Here is a 25158-nt window from a genome sequence, read left to right on the forward strand (position 1 = left end):
TTTAGACAAGAAAATTGTTCCAACTAAGCATGGAACAAGTATGGTTGATTAGATAAAAAGCAGGAGATTAACACATCTGAAAAGTTAATTCATATTTTCTGTACAGCAAAAATCCTAATACAGAAATCAATCCGTTTGGGAAGAGTTATCGACTTAGGAAAAAAATCTAACTGTGCTATTGAAAGAGATCAAACAGCATGACGGCGCTGACTAGCCTAATTACCAGTATCTGATTCACGGCCTGAGGAGCTGTCACTGTCAGAATCTGCATGCAGATCAAAAGCAAAGTGTGAGTTGTGAATTGTGATGCTGGTATGGTAAAAGAGATGACAGAAAGTTTCAACATTTACCACTAGAGCCAGATCCTGAGTCACTACTAGAACTGTTAGAACTACTTGATCCACTTGCGTTGTTTTCTTGGCGAGCTGGAGATGACGTCCGAATAGCTTTTCCTGGTTTTTACATGTCAAAACAAAAATGTATGGAAGGATCATTATTTCCCCTGCTTCTTCTGGGTGTGTGTAGTTACATACATACTGTTACATCCGAATTTCGTATATTGTGAGTTAAAAAACCTTACCTGATTCAGTAACTCTTGATGTTTCGGTGCCAGTTACTAGAGTGGTCTGTGAATACAAAAGAAAAAACAAAGCTATCAGCCAAAATCAGTAAGAGCAGAGGACATGAATAACAATTAGATACGGGAATCTTACTGGTTCATGGATAATATTGTGAACAGATTCAGCATCTCTTTCTGAACCAAATCCCTGATGCTGCTCCTTTTTCTTCCTCAAGCTATCCTTATACCCAGTCACAAATCTATAAAGCTCCCAGAGTGTGTTGATATCAAGGCTATCAATATCCAGCTCAATCTCATCATCTTGTTGAGAGAGCTCCGGATTGCTCTTCTTTATAATCTGAACAACTGTCTCTAGTTTGTCAAAAGGCAAGTCCTGAAGCTCTTCGCTGAGTCTCCGTTTCTCTTCCAACGTCAGGTCCCTGTTGTTATTAGCAGGTGCCTCCTCTTCTTCAGGCTTCTCGGGAGCAGTGGTGACGGTTTCAGGTTCCACTGGGATCGTCATAGATTCGTCTCTCTCCCAATTCCTATTATCAAGTACAGGAGCTGGAGGAGGAGGAGGAGATGGGGAAGGTGTAGGAGCAGGTAACGGCTCCACAGTAGGAGCAACGGTTGAAACAGGAGCAGAGAACTCGATATCACGAGTTGGTTTAAACTTCCGATGAAGATTATCATACTGCATTTCAATGGACACCCATTTCTCTTCAAACATGGTCAATAAAACCTCAGCAAAACGATGCACGTCATGCCCAACCGGGTTATACAAGATAGCATTGTTAAAGGTAAGCCTGACATCTTCAGCAAAATCTAACGGCGAGTTATACAATTTTTTCTCCAACTTAGTCTTCACTGAACCCAAATCCATAGGTTGTTCAACAATAGTGTGATAATCATGCAAGCCAAGTCCTTTAACATCAACTGGAACATTGAATACCCAACCACACTTATGCTTCATTAATTTCGTAAGCAAAGCGTTACAGCTCTTGAAGACCTGAACCATACCTTTATCAGCAGCTCCAGGGCCACCTTTCTTACCTCCTCCATTCCCTGTTTTCACCTTCTTGTTTCTCCCAGGAGCACCAGTTTTAGCCGCAGACCCAATATTCCCACCTTGGGGAGGATCGAGCCGTTTGATCAAGATCCTAACCTCATCTAGCTCAGCGTTAAGCTTCCGCTTCAAGTTCCTAACCTCAAGCTTAGAAATCGAGCTCAGACTTATCTTTAACATGTGATGATCGTCCTCTGACGCGAACGAGTTCGAGGGAGACACAAGAGGAACCGATCGCTCGGGTCTAGAAACCACCATTGGCTTGGATCGGTTGTGGTTCGAGCTCCACTTGTGCTTCGTCTTCGTCTTCGAAGCTCCACCACCTGATTTATGGTCAGAAGACATATTCCCCTGACAACCAAAAATTAGGGTTTCTCTAGGGGTTTTTTTTTAAGGCTCGGGAGGTACCGAGATTGAGGATTAACAACACCAAATCGAAATCGGAGGTCGGTGAAATCGAAAGAGAATAAAAATTAGGGTTATCAACCGTGTTAGTTCATGAAGATCGCTTCTGGATTTTTTTTTTTTTTTTTTTTTTTTTTTTTTTTGCAAAGCTGAAGAAAACCCTAAAAGGAAACAATGGTGAGAGAGAGAGAGAGTCGCGAGAATAGCGTAAGCTCACGCGCTTGAACACACGCGCTTTAGCACCCGAGAAATTTGGGATAACTGTGCAAGTGAAACAGAGTAAAAAAGTTCTCAGGTGTCTCCCAACAATATACCAAACCGGTACAAACCGAAACGTACCAATTAGAATGTCCCTTTTACTTGACTTCGATCCTGTTAATTTTTTGTGATGTTATACAATACGTTATACGTATAGTTTATGTCTATATTTTTAACCCATTTTGACCCAAATGGCTCGAGCATCACCTAGAATCATAACGATGTTATGCTTGTTTGTGGCATGCGGTATGGTCCATGCCCGAAACCCAAACCACCTATGTGGTCGGAGATAGAGACGGGTGGGACTCAGTGGCGGAGGGAGAGAAGGATCATGTGTGTCATATGACATCCATTAATTTTTTTTTTTCATATTAGCTTTTGTTAAAATAAGTAATTTATCCTTGTTGAAGAAACATATTGTTTTATTGACACCCCTCTCAAATTTTATTGACACCTATGACTCAGTTTTCTGGTTCCGCCACTGGTGGGACTTGGGTTGTTAGTGGGGATAACTGGGCAAGAGGCAAAACCATTTATGCTCGTGATATCCTTGGTACATTATTATAATGTTGTACCTGCATATATATATTTAACTTTTAGTTTTGTCCATGAAATTTTTCATGAGGAAAGTAGTTAATTTTTTTACTCATAATGATTTGTATATAAACGCAAAATGCACACGTTTTAGATTTTAGTTTCAGGTTATGACATGACCAACAGTACGTACTAAGATACTCTATTTACTGTTACATGTCCTGGACTCCTGGTTAGTGGTATGATATATTTTATATATATACATAATCTTATTCTTCAAATATTTGGTACAAAAAAAAAATTGTCCAAACCACAAGCATGTTACAACAATAGAAAAAAATAGAAAAAAGGAAGGAAACCTACGAATTTATAAAAAAAAAGGAAGGAAACCTACGAATTTATTAAAAAAGGAAAGAAATCTACGAAACAATCTATATTGAGAATTTATAGGTGTTGACTACTTGACCAAATTAAAACGATTTGGGTCAAATATGTTAAAGGTTTTAATTTTGGTGACCCTAGTAAACACCTATAAGTTCTTACATAGATAGACTGTTCTTGAAATTGCAAGGGATCACCTGGATACATTACCAAATGGCTCATTCATCTAGGCACGTTTCCTTTGTTGAGGCTACGGTTCCAATAACTATTGTCATGACAGTGTTATGCTTGTTTCTAGCCAATGCCGTGACCCATGCCCGAAGACCGACCACTTACACTGTGGGAGGACAAGACGGTTGGGACCCGGTTATTCCGATGGACAGTTGGGCACAAGGCAAAACCTTTTATGCTGGTGATATCCTCGGTATGTATAATGTATCAATGATCTTAAAATTATTCATAGTACGTAACGTGATTGATAAACAAATCTATCCATAGTTTTTTTCTTTTTGTTTGGTAAGATATCTATTCATAGTTTAGTGGGATAACTCTAATCTTCTTTGACATTAGATTTAATTATATTGGTACATTGCAGAATTCAAGTACGATTATCAGAGATTCAACATGGTTGTGGTAAACCGAACGGGTTATGAAACTTGTCAGGCGAACGATGGAGCGGAAGAGTATTACTCAGGTGACGATAAGATCCAACTTCATTACGGTTATAACTACTTCATCGGAACGTATACTCCCGAGGATTGTACCACCGGTTTAAAGCTGGCCATCAAAGCATTATAAGCATTGGCTCCAAAATAAAATTAAATGAAACAACTTACTATATAATGAGTGGTATCTGGTATGGTAAGTTTTTCGTAGTGTTATATATGGAGTCAAATATCAAAGATTAATAAAATATCTTGATAAATTGGTATTGCGTTTTAATTGTATAGCTTACATACTTTCAAACCTCTCTGTCATATCGTACATCCATCTTTGAAGATGGCCGTCAAAGCATTAATTGGCACCTCCAAATTAAATATATATCAATTAACTATAAGTGATACGATTAGTATTTTCGTAGTGTTGAAGTTTTACTTTACCAGTTTAAGTGCTTAAAACGTTAGATTAATTAATAAAATGATTTTGATAAACTTCATTCGGTGCCTTAATTGCTTTTGTACTCTGCCCTGTTTGTTTGACCATTTAGCATTGGAATATTGGATGATCCATTTAAATGATTCATACAATTAAGAAATACTATTGTTGAAATCTTCTCCGATTTAGTAGCTTTTGTGCTCCATAAATAAAATATTTTGATGTTGACGCTAGATTTTTTCTTTCTATCAACAAAAGTGGAAACATAACTCTCGCACGAAAAGACAAAAATAAATGACGAGGAAAACCGAAACCGGATCAAGATAAAGAGAATTGTAACTTGATTCACACTTGTCACACATGCATAACATGGATAATATACGTACACATATACAGAGTGCCAGTGTTGTATATATTACATCTTAATTAAGGAACTGTCCAGAGTGAATGATCAGGTAAGATCAAGGAATGGATAGACACGAACAGGATCCACGTGTTCAGCTTTAGACTCTCTCGTACCACATCTGTCTCCTAATTACTTCCACTGCGCGTCTTTAAGCTCTCTCCCTCGCTGTTCAACTCTTCTTCTCTTACCTTTTCTTCCTTCTTCCTTCAGAAGTTAATTTTGATCGTCTCTAATTTAAAGGGTTTTAAATGGCAACATCTGCTAGAAGGGCATACGGATTCGGGAGAGCTGACGAGGCGACTCACCCGGACTCCATGAGAGCCACTTTGGCTGAGTTTCTTTCCACTTTCGTCTTCGTCTTTGCTGGAGAAGGCTCCATCCTCGCTCTAGGTTCGTATTTTATAACATACCAAAAAAAAGGAACATTTTCAGCCATATAATAATTGTTACCAATTACCATCATCTTTACTTGAGAGAGTATTAATGAGAAGTAACACTAGCTCCTTCACAAACTTACTAATTATGTAAACACTTTTAGATTTATCAGTTTGAATCAGGATTTTTGTTTTACTTAGTAAAGAAAATATGACTTCATTTGACATTAATGATTATAAATATTATCGTTGGAGCTATATATGCATGCATGTGTGATATGAACCTATATATATATGTGTGTTATTGGACAGACAAGTTGTATTGGGACACGGCGGCTCACACGGGGACAAACACGCCGGGAGGGTTAGTTCTGGTGGCGTTAGCTCATGCGTTGGCCTTGTTCGCGGCTGTTTCGGCAGCCATCAATGTCTCCGGTGGCCACGTTAACCCCGCTGTCACTTTTTCTGCTCTAATCGGAGGCAGGATCTCGGTGATCCGAGCTATCTACTATTGGATTGCTCAGCTTCTTGGTGCTATACTCGCTTGTCTCTTGCTGAGGCTTGCCACTAATGGCTTGGTATATTACTTCTTATCAGTTTCTATATTACTAATTATGTATATGATGACCGTCTAGTCAGGTTTTCGATTGGTACGGTTTTTGTAGAACCAGGAACTTTGTATATATTATCTCTGCTTATGACTGAATGTGATTATCTGTGATGCAGAGACCAGTCGGTTTCCATGTTGCATCTGGAGTTAGTGAGCTTCATGGGCTAGTGATGGAGATCATACTTACATTTGCATTGGTGTACGTCGTATACTCGACTGCAATCGATCCAAAGAGAGGGAGTATTGGGATCATAGCGCCGCTAGCCATTGGGCTCATAGTTGGTGCAAACATTTTGGTGGGAGGACCATTCGATGGGGCCTCCATGAATCCGGCAAGAGCCTTTGGTCCAGCACTAGTAGGATGGAGATGGAGTAACCATTGGATCTATTGGGTTGGACCATTCATTGGTGGTGCTCTTGCGGCACTTATCTATGAGTACATGGTAATCCCCAGCGTGAACGAACCTCCTCACCACAGTATCCACCAACCATTGGCTCCGGAAGATTACTAGACCGGACCAATCTTCATATGGAGAGGGTTTTCTCTTTGTATAAATAATCCGTGTGTTTGCTTGTGTTGTTTGTCTCTCTTGGCTTTTTTTTTTTCCCCCTGCAATTTCCTATGTATAATTTGAGTCCACGCCAGAAGCTTTTTTCTTGTAATGTACTTATAAAATAATAAAGATTTTCAATGATCTGATAAGAATGGAGACATCTATGGCTTTTCTCTCAAAGCGCTGTACATGTAACAATTCCTAACTTCCTCTGGTTCTATAAAATCAGTCTTTGTATCTGGAAACCTGCAAAAAACTTTACTCATGTTAAGAAGGTCCTCTCATCTTTTCAACAATCTGTCTACTCTTTTCCTCCATGTGCCGCCTTTTCTCTTCCAACTTCTCCCCCATTTTCTTCCCAAGATCCAACATCCTTGCTCGTCTTCCCACTTTCTTTCCCCTTGAATCATCATCTTCGCTTGAAAATATAGTCCTAGATGGTGATTGAACAGCAGAAGACTCTCTGGTGCTCCCTCTTGAATTCATCTCCTGTTTTTCACTGCTGCTGGATAGCAGTAGTGGAGTTCTCAGTTCTTCCAAGGTCTTATCACACTCTAGTGTTACGGTTGAGGAATTTGACGATGGTGTAGACATAATAGCCTCTGCTTCTTCAGTATTCGGTTTCTGGAAAGCAGTGGCCGCTTTCTGCACTAGCTCAGACTGAGCACAGGAGGAAGATGATATAGCTCCTGCTTCAGAAATCAATGGCTTCTGGGTGGCGCTTGCAGTTCTCTGCATTTGCTCAGACTGAACACAGGAGGAAGAAGTCGGTGGCTTGTCAGATTTACATCTCGTTTCTGTTGCTTGGGAGCTATTGTGATCGTTTTCTTGATTCAGCCACATGAATGGAGCGGTTTTTCGTTGAACCCAATCATCTTTTTCAGCAATCATCCAAGGAATTGTCAGGCTTTCACAGTTGGGAAGAACCACCGCTTCTCGTATTGCCGTCTGCAGAATCATAATGTAGTCTCTCAGTCTGTCAGCTCAAAGTTCACTAGAGACCAAACAGAAGAGAACCCCAAAGGAAAAAGAAACTGTACCTTAAACCGGTTGATCAAGAACATTGCAACATGGCTGTTGGTGATTTTGTGTTCCCCAACAGAAGATGCGAGATCGAATTCTATATCCGGCATGCTCGTGAATCCAAACCATAATTGATCAGAAGGAGGCGGCTTCATGTGTACCCGCAGTGTCCCTCGAAGAGAAGACACCCGTATTGACAAAGAGATAGGCACCTGCATTTGAGATACAGAGATTTCTCTAAGATACCATATTGAGACATGAATGGCTGGAAAAAAAATAACATAACAACCCAGCCAAAGGTTATATTAAGCCAACAAGCAGTATAAAAACTGTCTTGTAGACATTTGAAAAATGAGAATTAACCTGGGAAACTTGTTCAGCAATTGTCTTAAGAATAGACTTCCATCTGGATACACCATTTGGACCTGCCTTCGTACCTTTTGAGCCTTTGGATTCATCTGCAACCAACAAAAAGATGATAAGAAAATTCATTTCGTAACTATCATCCTGATAAATACATTTGAACAGGAGTTGCTAGCAAGATCTCTGAGTAGCAAGATCTCTGAGGGCAAAACGAGAGAAGACTACATTAATCCATATTCAGTAAACAATGAACTAGCCTGCTTTACTGGCTCCACCATTTTTCACTCCTCCAGCGTCAACACTTTTAACAGGGATGGCTAATTGCTTTTCAAAATCTTCAACACCTACAGCGAAGTTTGATGGGACTTCGCCTGCATAACTTGTCTGCAATCTTGTGTCGGTTATTCCTTTTTGCAGATCCACCTCGCGGATGTCAACACGTGTTTCAACGTCAATCACGGCTTCACCAGAGTATTCGATATCCAGTTCGAATGCCCACACACCACTCATCTCCATTGGAAGAACTCGTGTGGCATGTATATGAGGTGGGAGATTTCCAGTGTCAACATCGGAACAGATTAGTGCACCTATGTAGCTTGGAGTCCTCATGTTGGATAACACCCGCTGTTTGAAAACCACAAAAGTAACATCTTTGGTTGGTTATAGAAATCAGATCATCTCAAAATTATGAGTTCATAAAAGGTTTCAAGAATCTAGAAAAGTGCAGACCTGGATTCGTGCTTGCACTGAATTTTTCACTCCTGTTTTCCGTTTGAGATCGAAAAATAGCCTAGAAATTAGCAAATTCCAGGCTAATGTTCCTTCATCCATGTCAACCTTGTCCTCAGAGTCTCCATCTGAAACCCCAGAAACATGACTGCTATGGCTCACAGAACGTGAAAAAATAGGCACATCAGTTTCATCTGTGATGTAATCTCCCATCCTTTTTCCTGAAAGACTCTTCCCTGAGCTGCTTCCACGTTGTGAATAGGTTTTCCTGTCTTCACGATGTGATCGCTTTCTAGAAAATTTCCTGAAGAACAGGCGAACCTTTGAGGAAGAACCATCCGTTCTATTCCCTCTGTCAAGTGACTCAAAACTAAACCCAAGCGATGGTTTCATAAAAGAAGGATATGCAACATTAAGAGACGTCACATAGTTACGGAAATCTTGTTTCAGTTTGGTGGAGTACCAAATAAACCTTTCTTGATTTTCGCAAGCAGCAAGACGAAGTGCTTTACACCATGACTCCTTTTCCCAAGAAGTCTCGAGATAGATGTAAAAGACTTGGTTTCCCTTATACAAGTCTGGAGAAATCTTGCTTTCAACTTTTATAGGATATCTTTTGGCCCTAAACAAAAAAAAAATTGGTGATAAAAACATTAGAACAATCAAAACTTTATATAATGTGATTCAAAGGACCAGAATTTCACAATCCCATTGCTTAAAGAAACATATACCATTTCCTAGTAGGGAGATCAGAGCCAGAAACAGCTTCAATAGAGCAACCTTTTAAAGAAACAATGGTGAGAGTGCCATCATGATCCGACAAGATGAGCTTGTGATCTTTGATCCGAGCGAATTTACGAAGCGGATGAATCTCCAAGAAGTCTCTCTTCTTCTTGTGCTCTTTAGGTAACTTTTCCTTCATCATCCAGTTCTTTAGAACCTCATCCAACTCCAAAATCCATACCATTCCCTGTGTTATCATTAAAACATACAAAAACAGATAAATTCTGCGAAAGACATCCAAAAATTGCCAGAAACAGATTCATCCAACTCCCAAAACGAACTCAATTCTCACAACATGCACACATTCCGAAATTATAAACCCAGAATTTTCAATTTCTTATCTTTAAAGGACGAACCTTTCTTATCGGAAATACAAAACCCTTAAAAGGAGAGATTGAGAATGAGATCGATCACCTGTTTGTTGATAGAGAAATCGATGGGTTGGCGAGGAGGAGGATTGGTGGTAGATGTAGGATCATCATCAGAACCGGGTTTTGACTCAATCTGATCTCTCTTACGATTCAATCGCTTCAGAAGATACATAAAGCCAGCAGCTTCGGCGGCTAAGACGGCGAGAATTCCCAGGAAAAAGCCAGAGAGGAGGAACACGAAACACACAAACGAAAACATCTCCGGGAAGCTCTGAGCTGACGACGACGAGGAAAATGTGTGTGTGGGTTTCTTGAGAAGGAAACAAGCTGCTGGGAGGAGGAGAAAGATTCGAGGCGTTGAAGAAGTTGGTCATGTCAGTGTATAGAATAGAACAAAGGAGGAGGAGGAGAAAGAGAAAACTGTGGGATTAGCCCATCATCCATCATTCATCTCTGGAACCGCGATTTCAACTTCCAACCAAATTCTAATTTCTTTTTTTTGTTGCCTTAAACAACATATTCAACCACGTCCTTTTTTTAAAAAAAAAAATAATGAAAACTCAAATAAATTAGATTTATTTTTAATATGTTTTTGTAAAAAAAAAAAAAGTATGAATGAGATGCCCTTCCATTGCTTTTGCAATATAAAGGTACCCAAAAAAACCTAGTATGTAGTCAAAGTATATGATAATAATGATATTTAATTAGGTAGATCATCAAATTTTTGTTCAAAATTAGCAAAACAAAGTGAGTGACCAAAATTGTAATTAAAGAAACATTTTTCGCGCATAATTTTTCATTTATAAAGTCTGTGTCATGTTTTAAAAACATAGCGTGTTAAAAACGGAAAGTTAGAAAAAAAAGAGTATATGTCGGATATCCGAATATAAATAAAAACCGAGTGAGGACAAAAAAATACCACACTTATTTTCAACCACTTGAAAATATTTTTTTGCATAATTCATTAACCATAATTATCTAATGAAAATATTATAGAATATATCAATTCAAATTCTTGTGGATTGTGTCATAATTACATTGTTTAATTGTATTATTACTTCTTTTTTTGGTCAAACTTTTTTTTGGTAGGATTGTATTGGTCAATCTTTGATTAGAGATAGAAATAATATTGTATATAATATAGAAAAAGTTCCATGCGATGTGTGGGTACAATAAACATAATAAAATATTTGTTTAGTTATTTTAAAATACATTCAATAATAATTAACATTAATCTATTAGTTTTTACACTTTAAAGTAAAAATTGAAGCCAAATTAATTTATGATAGACTAATTTAAAAATATAAAATATGTTCTAATATATTTAAAAAATCACATTGTATTCAATAATCATATATATTGTATTAAAGACAATACTCAAATACAATTAAATTATATTTAATATTCTATAAGTTACAGTTTGACTTTCTTTAAAATGTATGTATCAAAAGAAAATAAAAATAACATAATTGCTTAAAAACATTTTCTAGCAACAATATAAGTTTTTTCTATAAAAAATTATCAAATAGATCAAAAGAAACAAAGTATAATATTGATAGATTAACTGGAAACTAAAAATCTATTAGATTTTAAGTATTTTTATCTAGAATTTATTATATTAAAAATTTATCAAATATCAAAAGAAACAAAGTACAATATTTACTAACTTCAAAACATGAACAAAATGTAGAAACCAAGGGTAAAAAAGATACAAAATATCTTGTATCTCTTCTAAAAGCGAGAATATGTCATGTGTTTTAGATCTTTTTCATCTAGCCTTTTCACAGATGGTCCAAAATTTTGACTATACTTATTTGTTTCAAAACCCACAAAAATCACATAAATGAGAAAAACAAATTGAGATTTTTTAGTTAAACAAAAATTTATAAATTTATGTGAGAGGTAGAATATGATGAAAAATTACAATGAAGAATTATTCTTGAATTACTAAAAAAATATTCTTGAATTACTGAATAATTATTAAAAATTACAATGTTATATACAATATTGATAAATGATGCCTCATTAGTAATATATGATATGAGTTGCAAGCTAAAGAAATTATAAATATATATATATATATATATATATTTCTTTCTTTAAATGACATATACTTTAGTTATTTCTCTCTAAATATATATAATTATTGAATTTTTGTAATTATATATATTAATATATACTTTAGTTTGTTTTAATTAGAATCAAATTGCAAAATAATGTAATAATCATATCATGTTAATTATTTCTATTAAAGTAAAGAAATAAAAGAGAAAATCATTATTTTGGACAATATGCTACACAAATAAAATAATAAATTGAATATCTTGTAATATATAATATCAATTTATATTTTGTTTTCAATATAAATAATATAATATATGTCATATAAAGTCAATTGAAAAAATACACTAAAAATATTAAAGAAAAATGACAAATGTTGCAAGAAGAGAGTGATAAATGGCAATATCTTATAGCTTCTCCAAGAAAAATCTAACTTTATTATATAAAATTATTGAAAATTACAATGTTATGGTAATTATATACAATATTAATAAATGATGCCTCATTAGTAATATATGATAAGAGTTGCAAGCTAAAGAATTATGTCTCTCTAAATATTTATAAATAATATATATTAAATATTTATAAATTATATATATTAATATATACTTTAGTTTGTTTTATTACAATGAAATTAGAAAATAATTAATAGATATTATTTTTGGAACATCAAAAGCTAGATGTCTTTTGGTTCTCTTTAAACATTTTTGGTAAAAATAAAGATTAATTTGTTTTGTTTAGAATTAGCAAATGCAAAGTGTATTCGATCCTTTCTTCGTCTGTAACGACGAACCAATTTACAGAGAAAAAAAAACATCTGACAAGATTTGTTCCGACAACAAAGTTATTTGGTCAGAAAACATAAAACAGATCCTAGAAAGAGCAAGAAAAAATATGAGGAGACACAACTCACACAACTCGCAAGTTTCAATTCCCATAGTCCCTCACAAAACAAACCTCTACAATGGTGAGTTGATATATACCTAAGAGTAGAGAACAACTAAAAACAGATTTACAAAAAAAACATTCTTGTCTTTTTTGAACCTACAAGCTCTTGTTCATGGAGAAGAAGATATGGTCATGGTAATCATGAACATTAAGCTGTTTCAGCCACGAATCCGCTGCACTGCGGAGATAAAGTAGACGTTCGCGGTCACATGATTCTTGATTCCCCCACAAATCTCCTTGCAACTTGTAGGAAACTAAACCAAAAGGAGGCAAAGGAAGCCTCTTGGTCATTGATTCGTCCTCACAGCACAATGTTTCTTCTTCCATGGTTTCATTTATTTCATCGTCTCCCTCTACCAAATTACCTAAGAAACCGAACATCAAAAGCTAGACGTTTCAACAGTTTGTACCAAAACATGTATTTAAGGCTAAGCTAATAGTTTCTACAACACTAGCTATTAAGGATTATACCATGCATGAACAGAAGTTTCTACCTTGGAAAGCCGAAGATAGCGTATGATAACTCAAGAAACACGTCGATAAGTCTTTATCCATCTTCCGAGATGGAATATGGTAGATCGGATACCTAAATTCGTAACAAAAGTTGAAGACTTAGCTTCCATCATCATTGTCTCATCGAGGCTAGAAAACACTTGCATATCAAATAAGCAGATCAGTTTCTATACTTACCAAGCAATGGCCATCCAACTTGCCGGAGACAAATCAACATTCCTTAGAGTCATAAGTCCCGGATACTTCTCAGCCAGTTCTTTTACCTAAAATAAACCAAATGTAAGATACAACTCTCTAAGTTACTTCATTAATTAGGTCATTTAGGCAAGACTAATTTAAGTGAATGGGATCACTAGGAAGGAAATGAAGGCAAACCTTCGTAGTAAGAGGAACCCGCAAGTGCGGTCTAGCGGACTCAAAGTACTGAAAATCAATGGAACCGAGCTTATCACGCATCAACGAAGAAACGCCATCGATTTCATAACCAGAATCCTCAGAAACAGAATCCCATAATTTGCTAGAACCACTGCTCAGTGACCTTGAAAACTTGTCAATCTCACTATCATCACTCCAACATTCACTCTCACAATCAACCACATCACTCTGGTTCCTACAAAAACCATCTCAAGTTGCTTCAGAACACTATTGTCCCCAATTGATAAAACTAAAAGAAAAAGAAAAAAAAAAGAATAAGTGGGAAAGTCAAACCTGGAAAAGGGTGAAGATTTGTTGTTAGTATAGAGTTGAATGGCGGATAGATAGGGGACATAGTACTGCATAACGGATTCACCATTGTTTAAATCAACCTTTGTTCCGAGTCCATAAGCGCTCAGCTCATCAAGACAGTCCCAAAGATCACTAAGCTTGAAACATTCAATCTCATCTTTGCTCTCTTGGATCCAAAAACTGTTCAAATCGCAGCTCTGCAAAATAAAACAACAACAAAAAGATCAAAGTTATTAGTAAAAAGTAAAGTAATATTAATCAATTATTAAACCCACTTTGTAATTCAACACTGTTAATAGTAATAAATTCACCCCCATAAGCAGTTAATTAACCACACATATAATTACAATAATTAATTGCTGAAAGCGATAGTCATCTAATGGTATAAAGATGAAGAAGCCACATTCACAGGATATACCTTAGCAATCCAGAATATTCAAACCTATTTCAGTATAAGACAAAAATAATTTGATTTTTTAAGTATTTCATTTTCAACACACAAAATGGCAAAATGCTGTCGCAAGGTTTCCACGTGGTGAAAGAAAACTACACGAAATGCCATGAAAATACTCAACTTTACCAACAAAATTGTATTTTTAATAATTTAGTGATTCTGTCGATATGTAATTTAAAAACACGAGATTAATTAGGACTAAATCTGAGTATATATGCTTGACGTGGAGGATTCTCGGAAGCTAGAAAAGAAATCACACCAATAGAAAGAAAATTACAAACGAAAACAATTACTGTAGTAATTTTTTTTATTAATAAAGGTAATTAAAAAAAAAAGAGAGAAGATGTTACAAAAAAGAAAACAATAAGGTTACCTGTGATAAAGAGAAAGAAGGAGGCTTCGGAGTGATTCCTAAAAGAAATCTCTCAAGACTTGATCGGAGTTTCGTCGACGATGATGACCTCCACCACATTCTCTCTCCCTCCATCTCTCACTTTTAGATATATAAAAAAAAAGAACTAAAAAACACCTCTCTTAGAAAATTAAAAAAAAAAAAAGAAACCGAAGATATGAGTTTACTGAATTTTAAATCTATGAGGAGAATCTTTTGGGGGAAAAAAAAAAAAAAACAGAAGTTGCAGAGAGTTTGAATGAAGGTTTTTTGGAGTATGACTTGCTTGTCTATTTATTATTATTGCAAAGAAGAAAAGAAAAAACGAACACGTCCAAAAAAGCTTCTCTCTCTCTCTCTCTCCTCTGTCTTTTTCACTCTCTTATCGTGTAAATCTATTTTATGTTGTTGTTTTTAGGTAATTCAGCAATTCACCCTGTCTCTCTCTTTTTTCTCCCTTTTTATGATCTTATCGTTAATCTTTTTATTTTATTTTATTATTATTACTTTTGTTAGCTAATTTATTTTCAAAGTCAAAATGAACTTTTCTTTTTGGGTCAAATCTCCTCAAAGTGAACATTTTTCTAAAATAAACACGAATAGTAATAGTTGGTTAAGCCTCATTCAAAAGGAAAAATCCAAATTTTAAATTTTAAAAAAAACTCGGAAAAAGCTTTTTTTTTCTTTTATTGAAATGCTGTTAAAATATATTCAAAGCAAAATAGCTAAACATAGATACTGATTTTTTGCCCCTTTTTCTTTAATAAATTTTCCATTTTCAGATTTTCATTAATCATCCCCTTTTGAATTAACACCAGAAATTATATGCATATATATATATATATTACAAATATATTAATTTAATGGTTAAATCCACTATTAAAAAATGGTTAAATTCAATTTTATATGAATTTAAACTATTTTTAGAAATAATAATTTTTGTCCACATTTACGATATTAGAAACCAGAATATGCATAAAACTTTGTAGATCATGCCAAGATTTACGTACTACTTTTCAATACTGAAGAAAAAAAAACTATTTATTAATTCTTCTATTTTTTATTAGTTGTCGTTTAAGGTTGTTTTCCACAAATTAAAAAAACTATTTAATTTTTTGTTTTATTCATTTTTAATATATTTTCTAATCTTTCTATTGGTCAAAACATTAAAACAGTTAGATAAAATTAGAATATTCACCAAACATTTGCATTGGAAATCTAAAACGACAAGTATTATGACACAAAATTTTAATTTTAGAACAACAACTAATAAAAAACGGAGGGAGTACTTATTAGTACATTATTCAGCAAAAATAAGAAAAAAAATACTATTAATACCTTATATACAGGGAACGTATGTGGTATAAGGGAAAAGGTTTGTGAGCATTTTATCCAAAGGTTTACAGTATCGTCATTTTTTTTGTGTGTGTGCGACATAGTAATAAAAGACTTTTAGAAGAAACAAACAGTGTATCTTTTACTAGTGTTAAATTTTGACAGAATTGATAGAATGAAAAAAAAAGAAGAAACCACAGACAGACAGTAACTGTGTGTGAAAGAGAGTGATGAATTAATCTGGTCGCCACATGTTGTCGATGAAGCAAGGCTGCGTCGATCTCTCGCGTTTTGCCTCTCTTTCTAATTTGTCCTCTTCCTTATTTGTCTTTTCCCTTTTTATCTTTTTCTTTCACTTTGCACATACGAAAACAAAATTGGATTTGATAAATTACACTCGTCATGTATTGCATGTTTTTAATTTATTATTTACACTCTAATTTAATTGATGAAATATCAGGAACTAAATAAGTCAATAACATTTAATCCAACAATCTATGACTGTTAGTAATTTCAGTACAATGATGTATCACAAATTCACAACTTTTGAAGTCCGATAGACTTGTTAAAAAAAAAACGTTTTCGAAAAATAAACTTTCACTATCACAAATTTACAAGAGACCTCTCTATACAATTTTACTTGTTTTTTTAAAAACTATATTTAATTCTGTTAATGTCTCTCTACTGGTTTCTTTAGAATTGAGTCACGTGTTTTGGTCTCTTCTTGTCGTTTTCCTCGTTTCTAATAATCAATCATTTATTATTATTTTTTGTAACGAATACAATAACTTATCACCTCAATTTTCTCGTCTTTGCGGTGATATTGACTTTAGTTTGCTTGAGAATTAGTTCTGTATATTTACACTCGTCATGTTTTTCTTATTAAAAACAAAGAACGAAAGTTAAGTAAAAGCTATTTTTGTCACCAGATACATATATGCATTTGTTTCTTTTTTCCTCACAGTAAACACGGATTCAATAGTTCAAAGAAAAAAAAGCACGGTTTCAAAATACCTTTGGAAAAAAAAACGAAAGTTCAATTATTGGGCCTTAAGATCCATTACTATACGTTCCATTTTGTTTTTTGGACTTCTGTCTCTTTTGTTCACACATGCCTTGACCTAGTAGAATTTTATAAACATTTTAGCCCAAATATAACTTTCTATGAGTATCTCTTGGTTCTGTCATGATGAATCTTCGAAAAATCAAAGGGGCATAGAACTTGGTACACATTTGTTTTAATTGCAAAGGTATATAAATGCCTGTCTTCTCTGTCTGAATCTGAATCATCAAGGATGAATGTCTAATAATACTGTTAGAATATTTATTTATCAAAACTACCATTTATCCGCACATCTACACACATAATTTTATTAGTTGAAACAATTACAGAAATAAAAGGTGTATTTGGCCATAATTTATTTTATTTTTTAAAAAGGTTTAGCTTAGCAAAGTGCTTTTTCCCCTGTGCATATTACTCAATCATATATGTTGGAATAATTTTTAGTCAGTGAAATCCATGAGAAATATGTATATTTTAGTTGACTAACAAAAATCGAAAGTCTTACCAATTGAAATATATAATTAAGCCATGAATGTATGCAAGTTTTAAAGTGGTTTTGGTTTATGGTTTTTTAAATTTGTATGAAAAAAAATTAAAACTAGAGATGGAAAAAAGTTAGTCAACCGATGAAGCATAGATTTAGATTTTGTTTGAGAACTGACAAAAACTACTCCATCAAAAGTTAGTTTTTTTTTTTTTTTTGAAAACCACTTTTCTCACAATTCCCATTGACTACAAAATAAAATTTTGAAAAAGCTAAAACTAAAAAACAACTTCAAAATCTACAATCAATAAATCATTCAAAGCCTATGCCTATAGTTTCCAATAATTACTTTTACTTACTTAATTTTGTTACCATTAATGACAAAATGGACCTACGATAGAATGCCATCAAAGGGTCCTTAACAAGTACCAACAAATGAAGAGTAGACTCGTACTCTTTTCTAATATTTCGGCACTTTTCTGTCAACAATATTTCAGCATTTACACACACATGTTTTATAATTAAAAGACAAATTATTATGGTTCTTCTTGTTGTATCATACATGTCTACTACTACTACTACTACTTAGACCAAAAATATAGCAGATGAACTACAAAAAAAGACTTCAATATCAAACTATCATATCAAAGCATATAATTTCTTCTAAGATATTTCCTTCATAACTAACTAATCTATGTAACCCCTTTTCAAAACCATTAAGGCACTAGTTATCAAAATATATAGTTCATCATCTATTAGAACATAATAACAATATAAAAACAACTTTCACTCAAATATGAAAAGTAAAGTAAATATATAACTTAAAAAAATGGGTCAGATTTGGGGTGGTCTATTCATTTACTAAATGCAAACTTCTATCGACTACCAGACTACAATAAATGCAAACAACAACCAAAAAAGATGAAAATTCACCACATCAACAAAAATCTAGACCCCACTTTTATTTTTTCTTTTTAGATTTTTTCATTCAATTCTTCTCCCAACCATCTCTTTGCTGTCTTCATAACTATCTCATTTCTTGTTCGATTCAAGAACCCTTTTTTTTCCAAAACAAACAAATAAAAGAAAACTCATTATCTTGTAGATGATATAGATAAAAAAGAGAGAGAAAAAAAAGAAAAGAAGGAGAAGGAGAAGTGTTTGTTGTGTTTTCAGTCATTCAACAAGTTCATGAGAATAGAAACGAGTCCAAGTTTGTTGTTCATGCAATATTCTCATGACTCTGTTACATTACTCAACTCTTTTATCCTGACTTCCTTCTACTTATATTTGATCCATTAACTTTTCTTATCTATCAGAGTTCAAACAACGTTCACACTTTTTCCATTTCATTAGACAAAACCCCTTTTTCTCGGATTCTGCGTTTTTTTTCTTTTTCAAGAAACACACAAAATCCTCTGTTTCCGGTTTAAAGAGATGGAGATAGAAGCAAGCAGACAACAAACAACCGTACCGGTTTCATCCGGCGGAGGGAATTTTCCGGTTGGTGGGTTAAGTCCGTTGAGTGAAGTTATATGGAGAGAGAAAGCTCCAACGGAGTTCGTCGGAGACGTCTCTGCGAGGCTTACGTGGCAAGATCTGACGGTCATGGTTACTATGGGAGATGGTGGGACTCAAAACGTTCTTGAAGGTCTTACCGGTTACGCTGAACCGGGATCTCTCACGGCTCTCATGGGCCCTTCCGGCTCTGGCAAATCAACTATGCTCGACGCTCTCGCTAGCCGCCTCGCCGCTAACGCTTTCCTCTCCGGCACCGTTCTTCTTAACGGCCGCAAAACCAAACTCTCCTTTGGAACAGCTGTTAGTATTTTTTATGCTGCCCCTTATGCTTTGATTTCACTTAGCTTACATTATTTTTGTCTTGGTATGTATATATAAAGAATGTTCTTGGATTTTGGAGCTTAGCTATTCATAGTTTGTTGGAAAACAGAAAACAAATATAGTATACAAGCTGTGTTTTTCAATTTTGACGAATCTTATTATATAATTTACAGGCATATGTGACGCAAGACGATAACTTGATTGGTACGTTAACTGTGAGAGAGACTATTTGGTATTCAGCGAGAGTTCGTCTTCCGGACAAGATGTTACGGTCGGAGAAGCGTGCGCTTGTGGAGAGGACAATCATAGAGATGGGTCTTCAGGATTGTGCTGATACTGTTATAGGAAACTGGCATTTGCGTGGAATTAGTGGTGGAGAGAAGAGAAGAGTCAGTATTGCTCTTGAGATTCTCATGAGACCTCGTTTACTCTTTCTCGATGAGCCAACAAGTGGTCTTGATAGGTAACAAGACAGCTTCTTCAATTTTCCAATTCTGGTAACTGTTATTATTTATCAAGCTTGATGCCTATTGGTTTTTCTTTGTGTAGTGCGTCTGCGTTCTTTGTGACTCAGACTTTGCGTGCACTATCACGAGACGGAAGGACGGTAATAGCATCGATCCATCAACCGAGCAGTGAGGTTTTTGAGTTGTTTGATCGGTTGTATCTGCTTTCTGGAGGCAAAACTGTTTACTTTGGTCAAGCTTCAGATGCATATGAGGCAAGAAACCAAACCGAAAGAAAATACTGTATGGTTTCTCTGAAGAAATCTTGGAATCTGATCCGTGTTTTTGCTTTTGATTGCAGTTCTTTGCACAAGCCGGGTTTCCATGTCCTGCTTTAAGGAACCCTTCTGATCATTTCCTGAGATGCATAAACTCAGACTTTGACAAAGTTAGAGCCACTTTGAAAGGTTCTATGAAGCTAAGGGTACATAAAAACCTTCCCCTTTTAACTGATTTCAATTCTCTGCAAGACTCATTTGCTGATGGACTTGTTATTCTACTTCCCAGTTCGAAGCAAGCGACGATCCGTTGGAGAAAATTACCACAACTGAAGCTATTAGGCTCCTGATTGACTATTACCACACTTCTGACCACTACTACACAGCAAAGGCTAAAGTTGAGGAGATATCCCAATTTGTAAGTACTAATATATACTTTTCTCGAGCTTTTGTTTGATGTTAGGACGTGTCACTGGTTTCTCTAAACCCGTTTCCTCGTTTTTTTTTGTTTACAGAAAGGGACTATTCTTGACTCTGGTGGCAGTCAGGCTAGTTTCCTTCTGCAGACCTATACCTTAACTAAGCGATCCTTCATCAACATGTCAAGGGACTTTGGATATTACTGGCTACGACTTCTTATTTACATCTTGGTCACCGTCTGCATTGGAACCATATATCTGAACGTTGGGACAAGCTACAGCGCCATTCTGGTATTTGCTAATATCATCTATTGGAGAACAACTCAAGCAAGTTTTTATCTTACCTCTCACCATATCCGTTCTTTTGCTGTTTGTGAAAATCAGGCACGGGGCTCGTGCGCGTCTTTTGTCTTTGGATTTGTAACCTTCATGTCAATTGGTGGATTTCCTTCTTTTGTTGAAGACATGAAGGTTAGTTTAGCCACTCCAGCAGTTTTCTTGCGAATGAACCAAACGGTTTTGTTAAAACTGAAACTGATTGCAGGTATTCCAAAGAGAGAGACTAAACGGGCACTATGGAGTAGCTGCGTTTGTGATAGCCAACACATTATCTGCAACACCATTTCTGATCATGATAACTTTCATCTCCGGGACAATCTGTTACTTCATGGTGGGTCTGCATCCAGGATTCACTCATTACCTCTTCTTTGTTCTCTGCCTTTATGGAAGTGTCACCGTTGTGGAGAGCTTAATGATGGCGATAGCTAGTATTGTTCCCAACTTCCTCATGGGTATCATCATCGGAGCTGGAATCCAGGTGCTCTCCCAAACACATTCATCATAAACTTTTTCGTTATTTTCATTTTGTTTCACTTTCTAAAGCAGAAGAGACGCTCTTCCTAAATCTGTTTGTCTCTACTTCTGTTTCAGGGCATCTTCATGCTGGTTTCTGGATTCTTTAGGCTTCCAAATGACATCCCCAAACCTTTCTGGCGTTATCCAATGTCATACATCAGCTTCCACTTCTGGGCTCTACAAGTAATATTGTTGAAACAAGAAAAAGTTTCATATCAGCTCATCATCATGTGATAATAATGGCAGAGAGCTAATATTGTTTTGTTTTGCTTGTTCTCCAGGGTCAGTACCAGAATGATCTGAGAGGCTTGATGTTTGACAGCCAGGGGAGTGCTTTCAAGATTTCAGGTGAATACGTTCTGGAGAACGTCTTCCAGATCGACGTGAACCGATCAAAATGGATTAACCTCAGTGTGATTCTTAGCATGATTATCATCTACCGCATCATCTTCTTCATTATGATTAAGACCAACGAGGATGTTACGCCTTGGATCAGAGGTTACATAGCACGCAGAAGGATGAAGCAGAAGAATGGAACTCAGAACACCACAGTTGCACCGGATGGTCTTACCCAGTCCCCTTCTCTGAGAAATTACATTGCTACACAAACAGGTGGAGCTCGCAGATGGTAGAGTTTTGAGCTTGTGTTTGAAGACATTTCAAGAAGGTTGATCAAAGCATAGCCACCATATTTCACTAGGCCTGCAATATCAAAACTCAATGTAATGTGAGAGCAGAGAAAGTTGAGTGTGTTAGTTATAGAAAATATTAAATGACGGATTTGTCTAAAATAATCACTACATTTCTTTTTTCTACTTTGCTAGTAACAAGCGCCATCTTGTTACATTATACAGTTTGCATTGTGCTGCAATTACAGCTGGTATATTAAGTTGTGAATTGCTGCAAGCTTTGTTTGTACATGTTGAAATGAAAATTGAGTTCTGACAAGTTTCACACCCGAAGAACCTCAAAGAATGACTAGTAGTTCTTCCTGGAACAAGCTTTTGATTATTAACTTCTTTAGCTTCTGCTTTTTCTGTGTGATGTTTCTCATCTGATCACTTGCCCATGGTAAACAAAAACGAAAGACTGAGCAATCATATGGGGGATGCAGTGAACATAATTTAAAGTGACAAGGCATGAATACCCTAGCATAAATAGCCTCCAAAAATCTCTCGACGTGATCAAGCCAATGGCGCATTTTGCACTTCTGAATCACGATATACATGCCATTTTTCATATCTCTTTACTCCCTGCAAGACAGGTCTAAGTCTGGGAGCAGTAATGCAGTTTGAACAGCAACATCCCTTCAAGTTGACGACACATTCTGCACAGCATCTGAACCGAAGATAGAGGTAAGTTTAGTAAAACAATGGCAACTTACCACCAGGTCCATCAAAATCAAAATTTTGTAAATCATACACTATCTGTTAATAGACATATAAAGATGAAACAGAAGCCATAATGCAGCTCACAAGAAAAGTCGATTGCAGTCAAGGTTAGCACAGTTCCGATGTCTTAGTTCCTGAATTTGAGAATCACAAATATAGCATCTTGCAAAACTTGTATCCACAGGTGTTAGTGGAGTTTCTCTGGCTTCATCCACGGCGTTGTTACCGTAGGTAGCTGGTGGGAGAGAGAGACGAGAGTCAAACACAAATAGATTTCCAACCCATTCAGCAGTGCCTTCTTCTTTAAGATAATGGGAAACTCCACCCTTCAATGTATACAGGTTCTTGAAACCCCGTTGTCTGAAAATAAATTTGACTTCTCACAAGAAAGTTATTTGGGAAAAAAAAATTCGAGGAGATCTTAGTAAGACAATGCAGTAGTAGAAGCCGTAGTGCTACCTCAAAACTGCTGAATATACATCGCAACGTATACCTCCAGTACAGTACATCAGTATATCTGTCTTTTCCTTGTCAACGTTTATTAAAGGGTCTGAAGGAGCTTCCTATAGTGTGGAGGCATAGTCAATATTATTCACTGTTAATCTGTACCTTCAGTACTTTCTATTATGTAACCTAAGGTTGTAAATAAGAAATTTTCAGCTGCCACAGTTAAGGATGAATTGTACCTTTTCATCAGACAGACCAAAAGAAGTGTTCCGAAAGCAGTCAACTTCAGGTCTAGGTGCCCCATGAAAATGACCAACATCCCACTCATAACCTGTTCAACACCAGTAGGTTTAAGTTGAGCAAATATGTGACGCCCTTTAAGAATAAGAATCACAAACAATCATACATTTGTGCACAAGTGGAAATAAAGTGGAAAAACACAACACAACTAATAGAAAACTAATGATCAGTCATGTAGATACTAGATAATAAGAGAAACCAAGATTGTTTTGTTACTGTAAACAGATAGAAAGGGAAAAAAAGATATACCATTTCTGACATCCAATAATATGCAGCTTCGACCACTACTTGAAGCTCCATCATCATCCGTTAAGTCATTCAGTTTCCTTTTCCATTCAGATGGTTCTAAAGGTTGTGCTCGCATCGGTGGATCAAGCAGGGGAAGGTGTGAAATCCCCCCCTCGTACTATATGAAACAAAGAAACACAACTAATGTAAAGTAATCTTACACCATCTTGCATTATTATCACACACCTAAGTAAGAATATTCTCATTCTGAACCATAGATTTAAAGTGGTTGTTATGGGATGCAGCTTGCCTGGACTAAGGAGGGTTTGTTCTGTAGCTTCAACTTAGGGAACGCGTGCCCATTAATAGCAGGAGAAATCTGAACAAGCAAATCCGAGAATCTATCATCTTCTTTCAACCATTCAACATATGCAAGAGCATCTTTAGATGGTCCACTGTACTGCAGAAAAAACAAGAATTACAGAAGTTAACACACAACAAGAACTTGATATAGTAGTCACATAAACATGCAGGCACTCTCATATAGTTTGATGAAAAGAGTGCTTCAAAGCTAAAATGCGTGATTACAAAAATGATAATTAGTACCTGCGCGTTAATTCCTTGTTCATTGAGATATATCCGACCTCGTATATTCAAATCCTGGAAGAACCATAGGAAAAGCTTCAAAATTTGAACCAAGAACAAGTAATGCTAACAAGTTCAAGACTGTTTTCGAACAACTTGACAATTCACATTTTCTTAAAAGACGGACCTTTAAGAAAGAGAAGTGCTTCTCAATCTCAGCTTCGGGATCTCCGATCGATACAAACCGGTAGAAGTTTACAGCAATGAAATCTTCTCCTTCGTCATCGAATTTTGAGTGATTGTTTCTTCCTCTGTTTCGGCATTTGCAGGAAAAGGTCCATCTTCTTCTGCTGGTGTTCTCAGAGACGAGACGTCCTGGTCGCGAGAAGCTCTGATAGTTCAAAGCATATTGTTTGAATAGAAAAGATTGGTCGGAGGAACGAGTTTTGGTTGAAGCGAGAGGTAGTAGTGGAATAGTTAAGGAGACTGAGAGCATTGCCGCCGGCGAAACTCTCATTAATTATCTTCTTGCTGGTGGAGAAGAGAGACAGAGAGTGAGCAACATGTTACGTTTATTTTTGATCTTAGGAAATTTTTTGTGATATGAGGCGTAAGCCCAACTCAAGCCCATTTTTATCTTATAGTATTGGTTTTGGATTCAAATTTTTATTTTTTTCTAATTGAAGTATAATAATCATTTTTATAAGATTAAATGTTTATTACAATTTTCGGTTTTGTTGTTCTGTTTAGATTAGATCCTTGTCAGGAAGTTAAATTGGATCATGAGATTTAAACTTGTTGTCGGTGTTCCTTATAATTGTACAATTAGACAAGTAATCGTATCCATCCACTAGTCAATGAAAGGGATGTCGTCAGGGTGA

General features: G+C 35.7%; 7 protein-coding genes across 22 annotated transcripts; 3 read left to right on the forward strand and 4 right to left on the reverse strand.

Moving 5' to 3' along the window:
- LOC147927930 (transcription factor GTE5, chloroplastic-like) lies at positions 1 to 2275 on the reverse strand. Its single transcript, XM_087483248.1, has 4 exons — positions 714 to 2275; positions 581 to 626; positions 351 to 452; positions 1 to 265 (listed from the first exon to the last, which is right to left on the reverse strand). The coding sequence occupies exons 1-4, from the start codon at positions 1968 to 1970 to the stop codon at positions 216 to 218; spliced, it is 1455 nt and encodes a 484-aa protein (XP_087339374.1). The 5' UTR covers positions 1971 to 2275; the 3' UTR covers positions 1 to 215.
- A 1084-nt stretch (positions 2276 to 3359) lies between these two features.
- Positions 3360 to 4128, forward strand: LOC104740478 (early nodulin-like protein 22). The gene is made up of 2 exons (XM_010461091.3): positions 3360 to 3627; positions 3799 to 4128. The coding sequence occupies exons 1-2, from the start codon at positions 3417 to 3419 to the stop codon at positions 3999 to 4001; spliced, it is 414 nt and encodes a 137-aa protein (XP_010459393.1). The 5' UTR covers positions 3360 to 3416; the 3' UTR covers positions 4002 to 4128.
- Positions 4129 to 4715: 587 nt separating this feature from the next.
- Positions 4716 to 6394, forward strand: LOC104740481 (putative aquaporin TIP3-2). Its single transcript, XM_010461093.2, has 3 exons — positions 4716 to 5094; positions 5391 to 5656; positions 5805 to 6394. The coding sequence occupies exons 1-3, from the start codon at positions 4953 to 4955 to the stop codon at positions 6198 to 6200; spliced, it is 804 nt and encodes a 267-aa protein (XP_010459395.1). The 5' UTR covers positions 4716 to 4952; the 3' UTR covers positions 6201 to 6394.
- LOC104740479 (uncharacterized) lies at positions 6228 to 10152 on the reverse strand. Its single transcript, XM_010461092.3, has 7 exons — positions 9555 to 10152; positions 9089 to 9327; positions 8358 to 8979; positions 7886 to 8252; positions 7629 to 7723; positions 7283 to 7477; positions 6228 to 7190 (listed from the first exon to the last, which is right to left on the reverse strand). Exons 1-7 carry the CDS (start codon positions 9768 to 9770, stop codon positions 6510 to 6512), a joined length of 2415 nt encoding a protein of 804 aa, XP_010459394.1. The 5' UTR covers positions 9771 to 10152; the 3' UTR covers positions 6228 to 6509.
- A 2147-nt stretch (positions 10153 to 12299) lies between these two features.
- Positions 12300 to 14961, reverse strand: LOC104740482 (uncharacterized). Its single transcript, XM_010461094.3, has 6 exons — positions 14587 to 14961; positions 13742 to 13956; positions 13409 to 13643; positions 13211 to 13296; positions 13015 to 13106; positions 12300 to 12885 (listed from the first exon to the last, which is right to left on the reverse strand). Exons 1-6 carry the CDS (start codon positions 14698 to 14700, stop codon positions 12617 to 12619), a joined length of 1011 nt encoding a protein of 336 aa, XP_010459396.1. The 5' UTR covers positions 14701 to 14961; the 3' UTR covers positions 12300 to 12616.
- Positions 14962 to 18413: 3452 nt separating this feature from the next.
- On the forward strand, positions 18414 to 22274 carry LOC104740483 (ABC transporter G family member 11-like). The gene is made up of 10 exons (XM_010461095.3): positions 18414 to 19307; positions 19502 to 19791; positions 19878 to 20049; positions 20136 to 20258; positions 20342 to 20470; positions 20568 to 20762; positions 20856 to 20942; positions 21016 to 21288; positions 21402 to 21509; positions 21608 to 22274. The coding sequence occupies exons 1-10, from the start codon at positions 18924 to 18926 to the stop codon at positions 21956 to 21958; spliced, it is 2112 nt and encodes a 703-aa protein (XP_010459397.1). The 5' UTR covers positions 18414 to 18923; the 3' UTR covers positions 21959 to 22274.
- LOC104740484 (rhodanese-like domain-containing protein 8, chloroplastic) lies at positions 22107 to 24898 on the reverse strand. 16 transcript variants are annotated; one of them, XR_015579446.1, is made up of 9 exons: positions 24465 to 24898; positions 24299 to 24352; positions 24003 to 24152; positions 23714 to 23870; positions 23404 to 23495; positions 23177 to 23280; positions 22802 to 23093; positions 22474 to 22664; positions 22107 to 22380 (listed from the first exon to the last, which is right to left on the reverse strand). XR_015579446.1 is itself a non-coding variant. In XM_010461099.3 (9 exons), exons 1-8 carry the CDS (start codon positions 24792 to 24794, stop codon positions 22511 to 22513), a joined length of 1317 nt encoding a protein of 438 aa, XP_010459401.1. In that variant the 5' UTR covers positions 24795 to 24889; the 3' UTR covers positions 22107 to 22380; positions 22474 to 22510. The 16 variants fall into 16 exon arrangements, 7 of the variants coding, with proteins under 7 accessions (XP_010459401.1, XP_010459400.1, XP_087339384.1 ...); XR_015579445.1 differs by having other exon boundaries at positions 22107 to 22387; XR_015579447.1 differs by having other exon boundaries at positions 22749 to 23093.
- Between the last annotated feature and the right edge of the window lie 260 nt (positions 24899 to 25158).

This window comes from Camelina sativa, chromosome 14 (assembly GCF_030686135.1).
Source record: "Camelina sativa cultivar CO46 ecotype springtype chromosome 14, ASM3068613v1".
NCBI classification, from domain to species: domain Eukaryota; kingdom Viridiplantae; phylum Streptophyta; class Magnoliopsida; order Brassicales; family Brassicaceae; genus Camelina; species Camelina sativa.